This window comes from Strigops habroptila, chromosome 3, assembly GCF_004027225.2.
Source record: "Strigops habroptila isolate Jane chromosome 3, bStrHab1.2.pri, whole genome shotgun sequence".
Lineage (NCBI taxonomy): Eukaryota > Metazoa > Chordata > Aves > Psittaciformes > Psittacidae > Strigops > Strigops habroptila.
In genome coordinates, this window is record NC_044279.2 from 32,649,616 (window position 1) to 32,665,962 (window position 16,347).

Below are 16,347 nucleotides of genomic sequence, written 5' to 3' on the forward strand. Positions count from 1 at the left end.
CTATATTGTGCCATTTCTTAATTTGTAAGATATCTGAATGCACCTCAGCATGTGTTAGATATTTTAGATACTTATAAATGACATGGGGTTTCTTCCCTTACGTAATCTGAAGTAAAAGCAGAGACTTTTATGACAATAACTCACTAGAAAGGGCCATTCTTTTGTGTGTGTAAATATTATATAAAATCTTGATCTTAGTTGTCATGAAACAGTTTTTGTTTAAATGAAAAGCTAAAATACCTGTATTGATTTAATCACAAATCCTGGGCATTTTCACTTTGAAGCATTCTGTTCTTATTTGCACAGCCACGGTTGTTAATCCTTGGAACAGAGGGGAAGAAAAAGGAAATGAGTTTCTTCCAAATTTGATTTGCATTAACGGGAGTTAAAAGTGTGACTCAAATTCTGTATTTCTGAGCCTTCAAAAAGCAGAACTAGAAAGTGTTTTCATTTGTAACTTTCTGAATTTTAGGGGCTAGAAATGAGGACCTGAGCTGTAGATGTTCATGTCATGATGAAAATGACAGTAGTGCCAATGCCACGCTGCAGCTGCTTGAAATATTTACTGCTGCAGGTTTTAGTAAGTTTTCTTGAAAAGAATCCAAAGGACTTCCATTTTTATTCAGGTTAAGTTCTAGTAGTGGTGCCATCATCACAGTAAGGTCTGATCACCTTAAGATAGTTCTTGAAGCAAAGTGTTGTATGTAGTTTGTTCCTTCTGTCATCTTTCCAGAGGGTTAGATATTGCTGGATTAATGCTTTTTATGCTACTTAAGGATTTACTTTCTTCCCTTGCTGTTGCAAAGCATGTTGTTACATGTGAACAGAAAATACTGAAGACTTATTTTTAATTTCTTGTTTGACATTTACTTCTGAGAAAGTTTTGCTCTTTCATAGAAATGAGCTCTGCCTCTTGTAGAGGGCTTCACTGGCCTGAAAAAGAATCTTCAAACGTGTCAGAACTTTGGTGATACTGAGGTAGCCTGGTTTCACAATACTGAGTACTTAAAGGAAAAGACCAGCACCATATGCTGGAAACCTATGTAAAGTGTCTTATTTTCTGTGCAGGTAGACTACTGTGAGCCTATAGCTGTGTTTTCTGAAAACCTGTTTGTCTTGACCAGGTATTGTGCACTGTGATAGCCAAGTGGAAGGGCGAAGGCAGCATAAGTAACAAACCCAGTCATTATATTCTGGAACAATACAGAATCATAGAATGGTTTGAGTTTAAAGATCATCCAGTCAACACCCGCTGCCATGGACAGGGGCATCTTTCACTAGATCAAGTTGCCTAAAGCCCTGTCCAACCTGATGGGTAGCATTTGGTAGTATTCAGAATTTATGTACAGTGTAGAAGGCAGCTCTGAGGAAGAGGGGGAAGGGAAGAAAATCTAGATTGTTAACTAGGAAAATGTTTATTGACTTTCTTGTATGTTGCTTATAAAGATACAATGTGAATTTGTTGCTTTTCATAATGAACCTATTCTCTTCCTCTTAAAAAGGTACACAGTATGTTAATTGCAGAGCACTTCTCTTCCCACAAATTACTTCCATTCAAAATAGTAGCAGTACAACAAGCCTTACTGGGTTTACGCAGGATTTGAAAAGGCTGGTCAATCCACAGTGGAGGATCAGGTTTTATCTTCTCTGAACCCCAGACCACCAGCAGGGACTCAATATCCTCCAGACCTTTTTTAATACTTAATAACTGAATACTCTTAGTACTGGTTTCTATTTTTTAGCCTTGTTATAAAAGAATACAATATCTCTACCAGTATGCTCAACACATTTTAGTATCTGTCTACTCACTTTTAAATAAGCTTAGACTATGAGTGGTTTTACTGCGTATTTCACAACAGCATTCTCATTGAGTAATTTGTTAGATAAAAGTAGGGTTGTTGGTTTCTTTTCCTTCTAATACTAAAAATTTCTTTCTGCCCTTAAAGCAATTTTCAGTGATTATCTTCGGGGCCTGAGATGGGTATTTCCCAACAGGAAATCTGATCTTTGGACTTTATCTGTATTAATTATGCCCGTTTGTTCTCTCTCTTTTATCTTTGTATATGTTCTAATGGCTTTACATGACAGTTATACAAAGCAAAAAGGAAATGCTTATAAACTCTTCGTGGTTATTATGTCGCTGGTAATTTTAAATCTTCTCCAAATAAGCGACACTTCATCTATCGTTCAGCTTTCCCTGTGCTGTATCAGAATTAGTGTTAAGCCAAAGGCCATCTGTGTAGCATTCAGTGTTTCTCTGCCTGTATCTGTGCTAGTGAATTAAGTGTGCCTGAGGCTAATTGACACAAAATGGCTCGTGTCCGCATTCTTAGCCCCAAAATAGGGTAGCTATATCCAGATTTACTGTGGGAATGATCCCCTGACCAAGGGTAGCTTCTGAACAGTGCCTTTAAATTGCTGGAGAGAATGCTAATTGGCCTGGGCAGAGAGAGTTTCAGGCCCTTTTCTAAAATTTAGGAGTAAAGGCAGTTAATTTCCATGCATGGGAATGCTCACAGTGCTGCTGATTTTACCAGTGTAGATATGTAGCCTTTACAACTTCACGCAGCTAATTCGATGTTACCCCTTCATCATCATCTCAAAATTTGTACTAAGCTGCATTCTCAGAATACCTTGGGATACTTTAAGCCCTATAACTACATGTTGTTGCATGATTAAAAGATGTAAAATTAGTCATTATTGGTTTAGTTTGTCTGGTATGTTTGTGCTTATTTAAAATGTACAGATATTTTTAAGTTTAATATTTCTGTGAGGGATAGATTGCATTATTGCATTCCTTTTTACAAACTGATTTCTGGTAGGGTCTTGAGATAAAGGACTCACTCCCAAGGCAGCTTTTTTTCTCTCCATGTAGAACTTAAAGAATTTATGTTCCTATTGTGCAGAATCCCAGCACAATCTCTTAATCAGATTTTTTTTATTCCATTCTCACTTTATTCATTAATATTTGATCCATCTGGTAAAGTGTGCAAGAATTAACTAATTTTCATGTTTGTTTGATTTACCACATAAATAGGGACATGTAAACTAGTACATTTGCTTTGATTATATGGTCAAAGTGTGGAATATATATTAGCAGAGAAATTGTAAATAGATTTAATTGCAGGAAAAGACTGATTCTGATTTGTAAGATGAAGGCAGAAAAGCGCAACTGTTAAACTTGCCAATTTGGTGCAGAATGTAACGATGAAATTACAGCTCGTTACATGAGGTACAGACTGGCGTGGCAATGGATTTTTAATAAAGACTTGTAGATGCAGTAAATTTAAGAAACAGCCTATAAGCACTAGAAATGAGTAAATTGTTTTGGTTGTTTTTTTGTTTTTTTGTTTTTTTTTTTTTTTATTCTGTGCTTTTTGCTTTTATTTAGTGACTCCTGAACAAGGCTGAAAAAAGTATTGTGGAAATGTGGCTGAAGCAATTGCTGAAATCTAGAAAACCTATTTCTAGACTGCTGTTTTCATGTGATTTAAATCTACAATTACTATTCTCTTGTATTATATCCTTCTAATTACCAGGCTTCCTATGGGAACCTTACTGGCCCTTCTTGCCAAAGTAGTGCTCGAATGAGCAGAGAGTGTAGATTAATAATAGGCCAGGCAGAAAGGACCATTTCCCAGTAATTAACATAGCACTTCACCTATGTAGAATCTGGACTTCAAAGGCTCATTCTAGAAACTGCTGATGTGTTTTGCCTTGAGAGTGTTTGAATAACATGCATAAGCAGCATTTCTGTGGGCATAGTTGTAATGAAATATACAAATATGAGATATTATAAATTTTTTTTAGCATTTAAGTCCCAAGAGTACTTTTTTTCACTGCAGTCTGAAAAGTGTGCGATATTCCTAAATTTCAGAAACTTAAAGCTAAGTGTTTGCAATTAAAAAGAGGTTACGCAAGTCTTTGCAAATGAGACAGATTCTAGTTTAGTAAAGTGTTTTTGAGTAAGCATAAAATTGTAGTTGTAAGTATGTGATGTGAGACCATTCTCAAGTTGTGATATTTTGCTAGATGACGCCCTTTATAGGACAAATTTATTCTGCATAGTAACACAAGGTGACTGTTACCTTCTGTAGATATCTGTGTTATTTATAGTGGCTTGAGAGAAACCCAAAGAACTGGAAATTCTTGATAAGGTAAATTCTTTTCAGGGCATTATTGTTGTGTAAATAACTTTTATTTAATGGCTAGGAGGCAGAAAAGTAAAGAATTTACTTTTCTCATACAAAAAAAAAAAACCCCAGTCTAGTTTCTCTAAAGAGATTAATTCCCCCACAAAGGAATGATTCTTGGTTTTGTTGTGCAAATACCGGTCCTCTCTATTTCCATACTCAGTAATGGAAATGTGAACTAAAGACAACAGGGAATTACCTCCTTAACTGTAGGTACTGCAAGGCCAGTTTGCATCCTGAGTTCGGGGGAAGAGCTAAGACTGATTGCCATAGAAATTTTCTCTTTAGTGGGAAAATTCTCTTCAGTGCACTGACAGCATGTTGTACTGCTGTAATACGCATTGTTTGCTTCTCCGCCTTCTTTTGCATTACCTGAAAAACTCCAAAATATTTCTCTGATTTGAATTTCATAATGGATAAATAATAAACATGAGAAGTAGTGGGCGAATTAATCTATAGCTGTTTATAATGCATATAGTTTTCTTTATATAGTTAAATATTTCTACGTTGCTTATGTAGCTTTATAGAGTCAGTAGGGCTTCTAGCCCATTTAACAGCTACTGTGTTCACTGTTCTGAAAATCACACAACTTTGTACCCAATATACGTTAAATGTCTACATGTTATTTTGCATTAAAGTGTCTTTACATATGTAGTTGCTTGTCTCAGGGAATACTTCTGGAACACTTGGGTGTTTTATCTGTGGAGGTCAAAGCCCATGATATGTTTAATGTACTTCTGTTTGTTTCTAATTTCGTGAGCAACTCTTAGGTTTTTAGCTTTAATATTTGGCAAAACATGAGTCAATTTTGATGGAAGTCTCCAGCTTTAAAACATGCTGTAAGTTATCGTGCTGTGTAGGAACGATAACTTTGTGGTTTGATATTTTTTTAAATACTTATTCTTTTATGTATATATTGATGTATATATTTAATTAAAATATTTCCTCTGTAAGTCCACGTACTAGATAAATATGTCTGTTGCTGTCAAAACACCACCGAGTCCTAGGATATGTTTGTGAAAGAATGCATGTAAACAAGTGATTTTTATTTTAGTATTTACTTTTACACTTAACTTGGTGACCTAAATACTGTGCATGGAATGCAAGTTTTTATGTGCTGTGCAGATTCTGTGTTACAAGACACTCTGTGTATAATTAATGCTATGTAGGAAGCTGTATCTAGTCGAAAGTGTTATCATTACTGTATCAAAATACATCTTGCAGTGTAGAGACACTCACTTGTATCAGTACCAGCTCTGCAGTGGATACAAGAATACTGATAATGGTTGTATGGACTCTTATAGTGGCATCTGGGATTTCGGTGGCTGTCTGAAACTAGATGAGCGGTGTGGGTGATAGTATGATCCTGTGACTTGCTTTGGGCACATGCCCACCATGATTCCCAACACATGGTACCATTTGTATTAGTGCACCTTTGTGGTTCATATACTCTTTGTGTTCAGGCACTGTGGAAAAACCTAAGTGGTATTGTAGATTGTGTCTCAGAAGAGAGAAACTATGTGGTTTTTTTAGAATATGTGAGTGCATTATGGAGATAGCAAAAAATCTGGAGTATTCTGGTGTTATGTTTTAAGAGCTAAACTCGGACTGCAGTGATACTTAACAGACTTGAGCTGTCATCCTAGATGGCAACAGAATGACTATAATACTAGTAAGATGAATACATCTGGGAATTGCCTCTGTTGAAAAGTTAATTCCCAGATATAGACTGGAGAATTAATACTATTAATACTGGTACAGCTCAGATATTCCTGGATGCGAAACCCATCAGATCTAATGAAACAGCTGCTGAAGCAGTAAGAGGTGATGCTGGTTTTGAATTGTTTTTGGCAAGCAGTGAGAGTGCAGTAGAAGAGTTAGTCCTGGAAAATAAACATGTACTGCTGCTGTGGATCACAAGTGGATTCAGTTTAAATTTAAAAATAAATGAAAAGAAGCCTGTAAGTGAAGAATCTTAATTTGAAAAGGACTTAGTACATTTTGGTGTTAGTTACGGCATAGTAAAGCAGAATTTAATTGCCTAACTGTCAAGACTTTGTCAACTGGGCCCACTGTTTTTGCTGTGTAAAGACCTTCTTGTGCAGTCCTTCTGCCAGGTTTGGCCACAGGATTTAAGAATTGTTAGAGGGAAGTTAAAGGAATGTAGAAGTAGAAGGAGGACTAAATTTTCTTTCAGCTCCTATTTTGGCTAACAAATCTTGGTGGCAAGGGAAACTTTTGCCTTTTAGGACTTCTTTCTCCCACACCATCCTTCTGTAACAACACACAGTTTGTCTCTAGGTTAGAGAGTCAAAATATGTTTTCTTCTTCTGCTCTCAGTTACGCAGTGTATCTGTCCAGAATCTGTTGGAGTTCTGTGCAGTTCCTTCAGAAGCTTGTGGTGGTGTCCCCAGCCACCCCAGTCTCTTGAAGTTGCACTCCAACTTTATATACACTTTAGTTGCCTGGCATACGGCTTCTATTATTTGCCTTCTGTATTGGAGTAGTATTAGTATGAAAGCATAAAATAGTATCTTAATTTCTTTGCTGTTGATATTCCCATATATATTAAAGAACATATTTTCAGTGACTTTAGAATGAATATTGTGTGTGTTTGGTTTTTTAAATTATATATCTTGCCTTATCAAAGATTTAGAGTTTCATGAAGGCACGCATTTGGTTTTCTTCTGTTTGCAAAGGCTTCTTGGTAAGTTAAGAATTTTTGAACCAGATTTCAAGCAAACCACAAATTTGACCATCTGACATATAGTCTCACATAACCTGTATTACAAAATGTTGTTAACTCATTTAAATTCCAGTGTATGCAATTGTAGTTTGTATGTGAATTTGTATAAAGGTCTTGGACTAAGTTTAATCTGCACAGGGTCTTCTGAGTTTGCTCGCAAGCCTCCTAATGCATGACAGAATGTTGTCAGGGTGTAGGCTGGAGTGGTGGAGTCCCTGGTATGATGCCTCTAGTCTGATGGGGCTGCACAGGAACTGATGCAAGAAGAGGTCAGCCCAGGCAGCAGGACAGTGTTCTGTGACCACACAGTGGAGCACTGGCCAGATATTTGAAAAGCACAGCTGTTGGAGCTTGGTACTCATCAGGCAAGCTGGCCAAATACAGTATTGAGAGTCTTGATTTGTCAGCCTGTCTTACTAGGTGGTTCCAGTAAGCCAGAAATCAAATAAACACTGCTAAAAATCACGTGTGGAGTGTTTTACTGGGTGCATTATGTGGAATGCTCAGTTTCTGAGTTAGACAATGTGAAGATGGAAAAACCACAAACATTGCTTAGAAGGATTCAGCTGCCAGCATTAGTTCTGGCAATAATTGGATGTAACTGTTGGATTGGAATTCATGGTGCCCTCGGGGCCAAGAAAGAAAGCCCTGAAAAGATTGATGATGACACTGGCAAAACACTCAGATGTGAAATGAAGTTTGAGGCAGCTTGTTGGTGTATGCTAAAAGTTAGAGCAGAGCCTTGAAGCAGGTTGTTGAGTTTGGCATTTCCAGAAACAAGTTAGGCTAAGCCTTGGGACAAGGGTATTGTAAGTGAATGTCTATGAAATGTGTAAATGAGTTAGGCATTACTTGGGGCAGCTGCAGCAGCAGCTTCAAGTTCTAAAGCAGGAGTGTCATTCTGGAGTGTGGCACCAGTCAAGCCACCGTCAAGTGGAGAGCTGAGTATAAGCGCTTTGGCCCTGCTGAGAAACAGCCTTCTCTGTGATTAAAATACTGCCTGCTATGAGGCTTCATGAGTGGATCAGGTATTCAAGTAACTGTAGCAGGCCTAGATGAGTGGTATAGGACTCTAATGGATTGCCTGATAAACACGTTGTCTTTTTAAAAAGTTGCAGCTTGATTTGCACCAGTTCATGAGTTGTCCCTTGTGAAGAACTTGACATACAACTGGGTAAACCATTCATGAGTACTGCATGCATTAGGGAGGAAATTTTAAGAAGGGCGTGTAGTGGCAGGACAAGAGGGTAAATTTAGATTCGATATTAGGAAGAAAATCTTCGCTGGGAGGGTGGTGAGACACTGGAACAGGTTTCCCAGAGAAGCTGTGGCTGCCCCATCCCTGGCAGTGTTCAAGGCCAGGCTGGACGGGGCTTTGAGCAGCCTGGTCTAGTGGAAGGTGTCCCTGCCCATGGCAGGGGGTTTGGAATGAGATGATATTTAAGGTCCCTTCCAGCCCAGACCGTTCTGTGATTCTATGTTGTTGGAAGTCTTTTTAAGTTCAAAATCTTACGGTAATAGGTAGCTTTTAAACTTTTTTTTCTCTGCTATCTCCAGTATTTTTTATTTACTTTTATTGTTTTACCCAAGCGTGGACCACTGTTCTGAAAATTTTCTAGTTGGCAAAGCATTGGCACCAAGAGTTCCTTAGTCCTTCAGATCAGGGCAAAAGTCATGCTGGTTTAGGGGCAGAGAGAGATGTGAGATGGTACGCAGTGATTCTCGCTTAAATTTAGGGTGACACAAACTGCAAGATGGAGTGGTGTGAAATCCTTATTACAGTAAGGATTTTGTCTCATGATTGTCTAGGATGTTGTTGTTAATAGGATTGCAAATAGGGGGAGGGGATAAAAGAGAATGAGCAGGAAGACTCTGTCTGTCCTGCCTCATAATAGAAGGTGTTCAGCCTAACAGAACGAGTGCCAGTTCATGTTGTCAGTCCCCTCCTAATAATGGTGCCAAAAAGACAGTTTCAAGAAAGATCAGGTAGAGACCTCTGATAGGAATGGGACCTGCTTGTTCTTCAGCTGAGTACAAAGATAAGGAATTGATAGTTGATGGTTGCTGTGTGTACTGTTTCGCCAGGACTGGCTTAATACATATTCAGCAAATTTATTGTATCCTGGTACAGGGAGCTAAAAATACCCCCAAAACTCGTGATGTTTTATACACTTGTATAAAATAAGTTGACAAATAATAAGGGAGTTTGTGGTGGGCTCTAAATTTTCACTGGGACACCATAGTGATCTCCAAGTCTAGATGCTTTTTTTAATTGTTATTTTTATTCAAATTCTCCCCTTTTCTGAGAAGCAGATTTAAAAGGTACCAGAAATGTTCTTCAGGGCCTAGTTGATAGCTTGTGGTATACTGGAAGCCCATTCAGGGCTATTGTTGGTAGTAAATTCTGTATGCCACTAGCTGTACCTAGTGTAGACTCCCTTTTATTAGTATTTTCTCCCAAATATCTGAAAAGAAGCCTGAAAGTAACTTGGCTGAATAAAAACCTTGGTTTGTTATCTAAGTAAGTACTTTAATGGACAAAAATACTATTCATCTTCTTAGAACTTACTTTCTCACAGGCTCGAATGGAACAAAATGACTTACTGAAGTTCTGTCAGAGGAACAATATGTGTAATATGTGAATTAGCTTTTCAAAAGGTACAATCTTTTGATTTCCAACTCAAAGGATTATTAAAGAGACTGAGTTTTCAGAAAGCATTGAAATCACTTGCCCATCAAAAAGTAACTAACCTCCACATGTGTCTGGTTTCCCAGGTGTTTTCCCGTTTTTTTAGTACTTTGCATAAACTGCAGTTCTAGCTGTTCATCAGATGGGTGTGTGGTGTTGATTTTGGGGATGTTTTGTTGCTGTTAGGTTTGTTTCAGAGGGGGTTTTGGGCATTTGGTTGGTGTGGTGGTGGTGGTTGTTTGCCTGATGTGATCCAAGCTGGAAGGCAGGAGTGGCTGTAAATTAATTGGTGTTGAAATGAGAAGAGAGGATTAGGAGACTGAGGCCTGTAGTGTTGATGCATACTGCTGTGACCTTGCTAAAGTAAGGAAGCATTCTGAATTCCTAAAAACCTTTTTCTGTGATCAAAGTATACATTTCTAGTCTGTAGCTACAGATCTAAGTTGTTTTGAAGCATGAGATTAGCCTACTGTAAGTGATTATAATTTGAGCTTTTGCACAACTGTGTTTCAGTAAAAAGCTCCATTTATTATTCTGAAATTTCTTGCATCTTTGCAGAAGGTCCTGTCTTTATGGTAACTATTCTGCTGTTTGCATAGTAGCTGTATGCCAGACTGGTAAGATTAGAATTTAAGGCTAGTAAAGCTCATTTACAAGCTAATTTACAAAGCTCCTTCTCTCCGCTAAAATTCCAGGTCATGCATTCTCTCTGCAGGAAAGAAAAGGAGGGTTTGGGGGATTGAGGTCTGTACAGCTGTCTGTAAACAGTTGGTACTTACATAGCATAAAGGAATTGTGCTACAGCAGTCTATTATGGCCTGGTGGTTATGGCTGAAATTCAGTGCTACAGGGCTGTTAAATGTGATGGATTCAGAAATAGTAAAACATCGTCCCCCTAAACTAGCAATATCTTTAAAGGAATAAATGTATGTGTTAGAGGTGGGGAAAGTATTTCTGTTTGTCATGTGGGGTTTTTTTGCTGTTTGTCTTTCTGGGGTTTTTTAGCCTTTATAACTGATGCTTTGGCATTGTTGGGGGCTTTGTTCTGTTGTTTTTCTGTTTTTCTCCGCAGCAAACTTATTTAGCTTGGGGAGAGATAGGAAAGACGAAGTGTTCATTGAAGAGGTGGAATTTTGGTAAATTTAGTAACAACAAAAAAAGCTGAGAATTTAGGAAAGTGAAGTTGGTACTTGCCTTGGCATAGGGAAAAATCAGATCATCACTTAAGGTTGATATGAATCTTGGTTTCCTATGAAATCTTTAGTAAGACATTTGTAAGAACTTTGTGAGATTTGTCAATGCAGGAAAAAAAAATGACTGTTTTAGTTTGCAGTGGTCTTTTAATTCAGATATAAATTTTTTCTGCCCCCTGAAATTTCCGAATAAAACCAAATGGGAAACAACATAATTGTTTGGGTTTGGAGGGGGAAGAAGGAAAACAGATTTTGAAATGTCAGAGTTTTTGTGTTTGGCAGAACTGTTCTAACACATTTTAATAAAGTAGGTATTAACAGAGGAGCACAATATTCATATTGTTCAGCTCTGCTTGGACGTGGCTTTAATAAAAAGCATAAGGTTCAGTATTTGTATTTTGAAGTACAGAAAAACATGGATTATTTTATGATATATAAGTGTTTGTGTTCATTTTTAATGCTTAAATAGCTATTTATTCTTGGTAAAATGGACAAGTCTAAAAAAAGATGGTAATAGATTTGCAAATGGTATTTTGAGTAGCAGATATGTTTCTGTATAGGGATTTTTACTTATTCAATATTCTAATGAAATCTTGTATTCAGTAATGAAAGTGGTTTATGCTAAGCTTAAGCTTTGACTAGGACGAGCAAAAATATGAGGAAATTAGATCTAGCAATGGCATTCCTGCAGTCCCTTTAGACAGGCTACAGCAATGTAGTGTCTGCCAGTGTAGAAATGGTACATGCACATTATCTTCTTGCTATCCTCAGCTGTGTGCACCTGCTGTTTGTCCTGCGTCAGCTCCAGTATTCATCTGACCTCTATTCAGTTTGAAAAAACAGTGGAAAGCTGACATAGAGTCCTTTTCATTTGCAGAATGAACTCTTCGAGAGACTGGGTGGTCGGAGGGAAGGTCAAGCTGTCTCTGAGCTATTCCTTTAGGTCTTGATCATAAACACAGTTTTATGTAAATTCTGTTCAAATTGATTGGACTTACTCATAGATTTGATTAATCTGATTCAGGACTTTGTGAGTGTTGTACCTTTTCTTCAACATGTCTTTTCCTCAATTTCAACAGCTTTTGGTGATCTCATAGGAATACAAAGCAAAGCATGTGTTTGTGCATGTGTAGGAAAGATCAGTTCTAGATTTTTCGGTTTCCTTTTCACTTGGTAATTTTGTGAAATCATCTTTTCGACATTGGTCACCTCAATTACAGTACAAACTCGTTCAAACCATGATGACAGTGATGATGACGGATTCAGTGATGAACTGTTTGAAAGACAACAAACAAATGCTGGTGGCAGATAGACCAGTTTTTTTGCAGTGAGCAGCATTAAACTGAAACCATTTTAATTGTTACTATAGTTCATTTTGGACCAGGGTAAATTGGAAATACTGTGGTCCTACATACTATTTGACTTGCAAATAGTTCAGGATCCTGCATGACTCAGTGTTTTCTGTGGATTTTAGAAGCCACTATTAAGTTTATCTTAAAATACTAATCACTAATGCGCACAGCTGGGAACTGAGCCTGGCACAATACATAAGCCACTGGTATCTTTTCAGTTCATAGTCATACAATAATTTCCGTGTTCAGGATAGTCAGAATAGGGAAGAGATGCTGCGTGGTATGTAGGTGTACGTAGTTCAAAACCATTGAGCCTTAAGTAATTGTCACCAGAAGAATAAAATACTTCTTAGGTGATCTAAAAGCATGGGTTTCTAGCTTTCACAATTGGAGATGAGTGTTTTATTCTAGTAAACTCTGGTTTTGTAGCTATGTTAGGGTATCTATAAAGCTATTTTGAGAAACCAGTACAGATATGCTTTAGAATGGAGTCATGGGACACATAAGATTGCATGGTGCATTATTCATCAGGCATTCCTTTTTGACTGTACACTTGAATGTTTGGTTATGCTACTATAGCTTCATGCTTTTTAGAATCTTTTCAGTTATATTCCACAGTGTGTGTATTCCTCTCTTCACCACTAGTTTTAAATTGCTTAATCCCATACTATATTTAATATTAATCTCCCATGCAGAGCTTGAGCATGGTTCTGAATTGAGCTCTAATATGCTCTCCAGTGAGCACACACACATATATATTAAAAAAAACCCTACTTGTGTGTTTGTTTTGTAAGTTATCCTACAATTTTTAAGAAGGTCTCAAGTAAATGGTAATATGGAAAATGGAAATTATCACATCTAATATTTCTCTGTGTGTGTGATTGCCATATTCAGTGATGTAATGTTCATTTATGGAGTACTTAATTGATTGATATTGGAAGGAAATGTGGTTTTTCTCTTCAAAAATTAAAGCTTGAATAGCTGAAAGCAGGTAATAAAGTAGAAGAAAGCCATGGGATTGCTTCTCTGATAAAATGCAAGAAGGAAATAAAATAATAAAACAGTTACGTAAATACTTAGGCAAGGCTCTCTAAATGACCATTTTAATCAAAAACAAACAAAATATTTAGAAGGGAGGTGCACTGTTTTATTTCCCCCCTTGGAGTAATGTCTTTGCTCATATGCTGAGAATCACCTTTTGCCATATAGAAGCTATGGGTTGTATTTGGTTCTAATATTTGGATATAAGGAAAGAAGTGGGATAAAAGGATAAGGAAAATGTAGTGGAAGAGAGAAAGTAGGATTTAGATTTTAAAACGTGGGTGGAGAGTGTTGAGCTGTGAGTTTTAAAAAATTAAAAACAATTTGATAGGATTTTACTTTTTTCAATTGGAACCTAATTTGTATAAATGAGGACTTTGAGTTTAAAGATAAAGCCAATCATATTTAAATGTCATTTTTAGTCTGTTAAAAATCCCTAAAAGCAAACAATAATGCAGGAAAGATTTTTGCTGACTTCTAAACTCACTTAAGAGTCTATGTAATAAGGAGGGGACTATAGCAGTGGTTCACATGCAAGTAACATATATAGTACTTTGAATATCCTAAATACTATATAGATGTGAACCATAGTTGCATGTGATACAGTACACTGTGATATGCCTGATTTTTAATTAATTTTTTTTTTCCTTTCTTCTGGAATATACCATTTTCTTAACCAAAATGTATGCGCTGACATTTTAAAGGTATGGTTGTGTCACTGATACCTCACTTTATGAAATAACTACTAATTTAATGCATCTAAAGTATTCCCCAGAGGTCAATGAGAACACTGTTTTCTTAAAATCTTTCTCATTAATCATGATTTTATGACTCGAATGTCTATTAACAAAAAAAAATTCCAAAAGCTGGTTTTTTCCTCATATATTAAATATTTTTAGCATATACAAAGGGGAAGATAAAGGTTTTTAATTATTTCCTGATTATACAATATTGTATTATGATTTAATTGACTCAATATTCTCAGTTTTCAGCACAATGAGAGTTTGTAAATTTAGGCAGCTTTGTGATCTGACAATTTCATGATGGGTTTTGCAACTGAGTATCAATGTGAAGTTAAGGCTACAGTAGTGGGCCTTTTAAGTTGATTTTATGTATTATAGTGTGGAGAGTTCTGAAAGTTACAGTTTTTAATGCTAAATTAATTGAGATAATTTAATTTACTAAGCCGACTGCTTACTTTGGGTATATATCACTTCTGTACTTGCAGTCCATTCTGTGTACAGGATATCAGCTTTTTCTTAAGGGGTTCAAAGTAGTCGTTAGCTGCAGCCATGGCTCAGAACTCCTGGTCCTGAATTGCTGCCCTCTGTATCCCTGACTTCTCTTCCTTTTGTGTAATTGCTAGGATTTGGTATACTGTTTCCCTTTGGGTAAGGCAAAAAGAAACAAGTATTGTTCTGGACTTGACCCCAGTATGTATATTGGTAACCTGCACAGAGTAATTTTTATGATGCTTCCACGTGTGGAGTTATCTTGGGTAGCAAAAGCTGATTTGGGAAAAACGGACTTAGTCACAAGATGGCTCAATGGACTACAATTTAGCTAGTGATTGTTGTTGAGAAATGTGAAAAAAATTTAATATCTAAATCCATTAATTCTACATACCTGTATTTTCTGTATCACCTAATTGTCAGTCAGACCCACGTTTTAAGTTTTATACCACTCTGAAGATTGTTTCCAGTAAATCTTCATGTTTGTACGGTTTTTATTTTCCTTTGGCAGTTCAGATCTTCAGGGATGAAGGATTCAGTTGTACTGTGTATTCAAAACGTTATTTTTTTATTCATTTTGTATTCCAGTTATCTAGAAAAGTATGAAAAAGTCCATCATTTTGGGGAGGAGGATGATGAGGTACAACCAGGCAATCCAAAGCCACAACTTCCTATTGGTGCAATTCCAACTTCCTATAACTACCAGCAACACAGTGTGTCAGGTAAATTTTTGAGGAAAAAAGTGCTATTTTTTTCCATATATGTGTGTGTATATGTATGTGTTTTGACAGGCTACAGAGATAGTGTGTAGCTAAATTTCCAACAATATTAAAACCGTCAAATCTGTAGGTCACTCAGGTTATTAGTATAATACACTCGAAGACCTTTTCCTCTGGAACCACAACAAAATAAATATGAAAATCTGTAAGGTATTTCTCTTCTTTACAAATGTTTCTTTCTAATTAGCAGGGCTGAGTAGTTCCTTGTCTTGAAAAAATGTATCTTGAAAATTCGCAGGTTGTTTTTCTGTCACATCAGTCATTTCTCTGCAGAGCCAAATACCTGAATTGAGCATATGATTACTTAAGCTTTAAAGTCTGAAGAGAAAGGCACATGTGTTAGGAGCCAGACTCAAAACCGTGGTAATTTAGAGACCAAAGTATCAATCTTGAACCAATGAACAAATCAGAAGCTGGTGGACTCTGTGCAGCGGATGTGTACTTTGTTGTGTAGAAGGTGACTCTAAACTGTATTACAGTTCTGTTCAGCTTTAATTAAAGTTTGCATTTTCAAAGCTTTTCTTTGGGAGAACATACTGCAGTATTGCATTCTGGAGATGATGAATTAATATCCAACTAGGAAGGTACACAGCTAAGTGGAATGTGTTCACCATTTTGGCCAAAGACTAATGGGGAAAAAAAATAAAAATTGAATACTGTAAAACCTTGTTAATACCCACAGTAGCTTATTAATAAACCTTTAAAAGTTACTTCTAATTCATAAATAATATTGCTGAATGTGTTAGCTGAAGATTAATTTAGCTGTGAAAACGTTTTACTTTTTTTTCTCACTTAGATTACCTTCGTCAAAGCTATGGGCTGTCTATGGACTTAAACTCACCAAATGACTATAATAAATTGGTGCTTTCACTGTTATCTGGACTACCAAATGAAGTGGACTTTGCAATTAATGTGTGTACTCTTCTTTCAAATGAAAGCAAGCATGTTATGCAGCTGGAAAAGGACCCTAAGATCATCACTTTACTGCTTGCAAATGCTGGGGTGTTTGATGACAGTAAGTATATAACAACGTTTTTGCATCAGAGAGTCAATACTTGTCGTAGCATCTTTCACAGCTGTTAATAATTAAAATGTTTATAATTTATTGCATTGTATTGCACT

At 36.7% G+C, this 16,347-nt stretch overlaps 1 protein-coding gene across 2 annotated transcripts in view; it reads left to right on the plus strand.

Moving 5' to 3' along the window:
- ARID2 (AT-rich interaction domain 2) overlaps positions 1-16,347 on the plus strand; it is a 105,883-nt gene that overhangs the window by 44,755 nt on the left and 44,781 nt on the right. For both annotated transcript variants that reach the window (XM_030479864.1, XM_030479863.1), the window contains 2 exons: positions 15,035-15,168; positions 16,022-16,240. In XM_030479864.1, coding sequence (XP_030335724.1) covers positions 15,035-15,168; positions 16,022-16,240 — 353 coding nt within the window. The remainder of the gene's footprint in view (positions 1-15,034; positions 15,169-16,021; positions 16,241-16,347) is intronic.